At 54.9% G+C, this 1,259-nt stretch overlaps 1 protein-coding gene across 2 annotated transcripts in view; it reads left to right on the top strand.

Annotated features, from left to right (window-relative positions):
* The window catches only part of Azin2 (antizyme inhibitor 2), a 31,864-nt gene extending 30,877 nt beyond the window's left edge, over positions 1–987 (top strand). For both annotated transcript variants that reach the window (XM_031378743.1, XM_031378742.1), the window contains one exon: positions 641–987. In XM_031378743.1, coding sequence (XP_031234603.1) covers positions 641–779 — 139 coding nt within the window. In that variant the 3' untranslated portion in view covers positions 780–987. The remainder of the gene's footprint in view (positions 1–640) is intronic.
* The last annotated feature ends 272 nt before the right edge of the window (positions 988–1,259 follow it).

The following is a 1,259-nucleotide window of genomic DNA, read 5'->3' as shown; positions in this document are numbered from 1 at the left end:
GCTGGGTGCTGGGCTGGGCAGGGTTGGGCTAGGCTGGGTGCTAGGCTGGGCTGGGTGTGGGGCAAGGTTGCTGGCTGTGGTTGGAGCAGCTGATCAGATAGTGGGACAGCTAATCTTTCTGGGAAGGGAGGATAAGAGACAACTTGTGAGAGTGGGGCTTGGCAGGCAACGGGCTAGACCTGGGTGTGGGGATGAGAGCTGGGCGGTCCTCATCTCCCCACCTGTTAGGGAGGGGTCTTGAGTCTTCCTTTCTGAGTTTCAGTTTCCTCTACCGGAAAATAAAGATGGTTTGGTTTTCCTACAGTGCTTTTGGGAGAATGAACTTAGGTAATGGGGGCAGGGGGTGCGCAAAGTACCTGGCACTGTGTCTGATGCACACACACACACACACACACACACACACACAAAATCTCAATAAATATGAGCACTTTTCCTTTATTAGGTAGTGGGAACCACTGGGGAGAAACAGTGAGGACATGGGCCACAGGCCTCCCTTGTCCCTGCTCTTGTCTGTGCTTAGGGCTCAGGTGAAAGTCCTGTGTGTAGTGAGACTGGACTCTATATCGAAGCAGGGGCCACAGGAAGCTCTGGGCCTCTGTCCCCACACCAGGTGCCATCACCACTTGTCTCTTGCTCTCAGGGAAGCTCTTCGAGGGCAGCTGCTGCCTGAAGAAGATGACCAGGACACCGAGGGTGTGTGCAAACCTCTGTCCTGCGGCTGGGAGCTCACAGACACCTTGTGCGTGGGTCCTGTCTTCACCCCAGCAAGCATCATATGAGCAGGCCTGTTTTCCCAGAGAATCCCAGCGGGGCCAAGGAGATGCCTCCGGAGAGGTGGGCAAGGCGGCAAGCTGGTGCCCTCTGGCCAGGCCTCTGGTGCTGGCTCTGCCACCCCCACGCTCCACCTGTAGTGTTTCTGCCCTGTAAATAGGACCAGTCTTACACTCGCTGTAGTTCAAGTATGCAACATAAATCCTGTCCCTTCCAGCTGTGTCTGCCTCTGCAGCGTGAGGGGCCTGGCCATCCAGGTGTGGGGGTGTGCTTGGGCTTGCTCTTACTCTCCTCCCCACCTTTGTAAATACGAATCAAATAAATATTTAGTTTTTTTAAGAAAACAATCTTCAGTGGAATCATTCACAAAGCAGCCTAGCCAGGCTGAGAGGGATTGGCCCACCCGGCATGCAGAAACCAGTTCCTCACCTCAGCCCCGACTCCGCTCCTCAATGCAAACATCGCTCACTGTCATCTGCTCCTCTGAC

This window comes from Mastomys coucha, unplaced genomic scaffold, assembly GCF_008632895.1.
Source record: "Mastomys coucha isolate ucsf_1 unplaced genomic scaffold, UCSF_Mcou_1 pScaffold18, whole genome shotgun sequence".
NCBI lineage: Eukaryota > Metazoa > Chordata > Mammalia > Rodentia > Muridae > Mastomys > Mastomys coucha.
The sequence above is the reverse complement of the archived record's forward strand: the minus strand, read 5'-3'. Positions and strand labels throughout refer to the sequence as shown.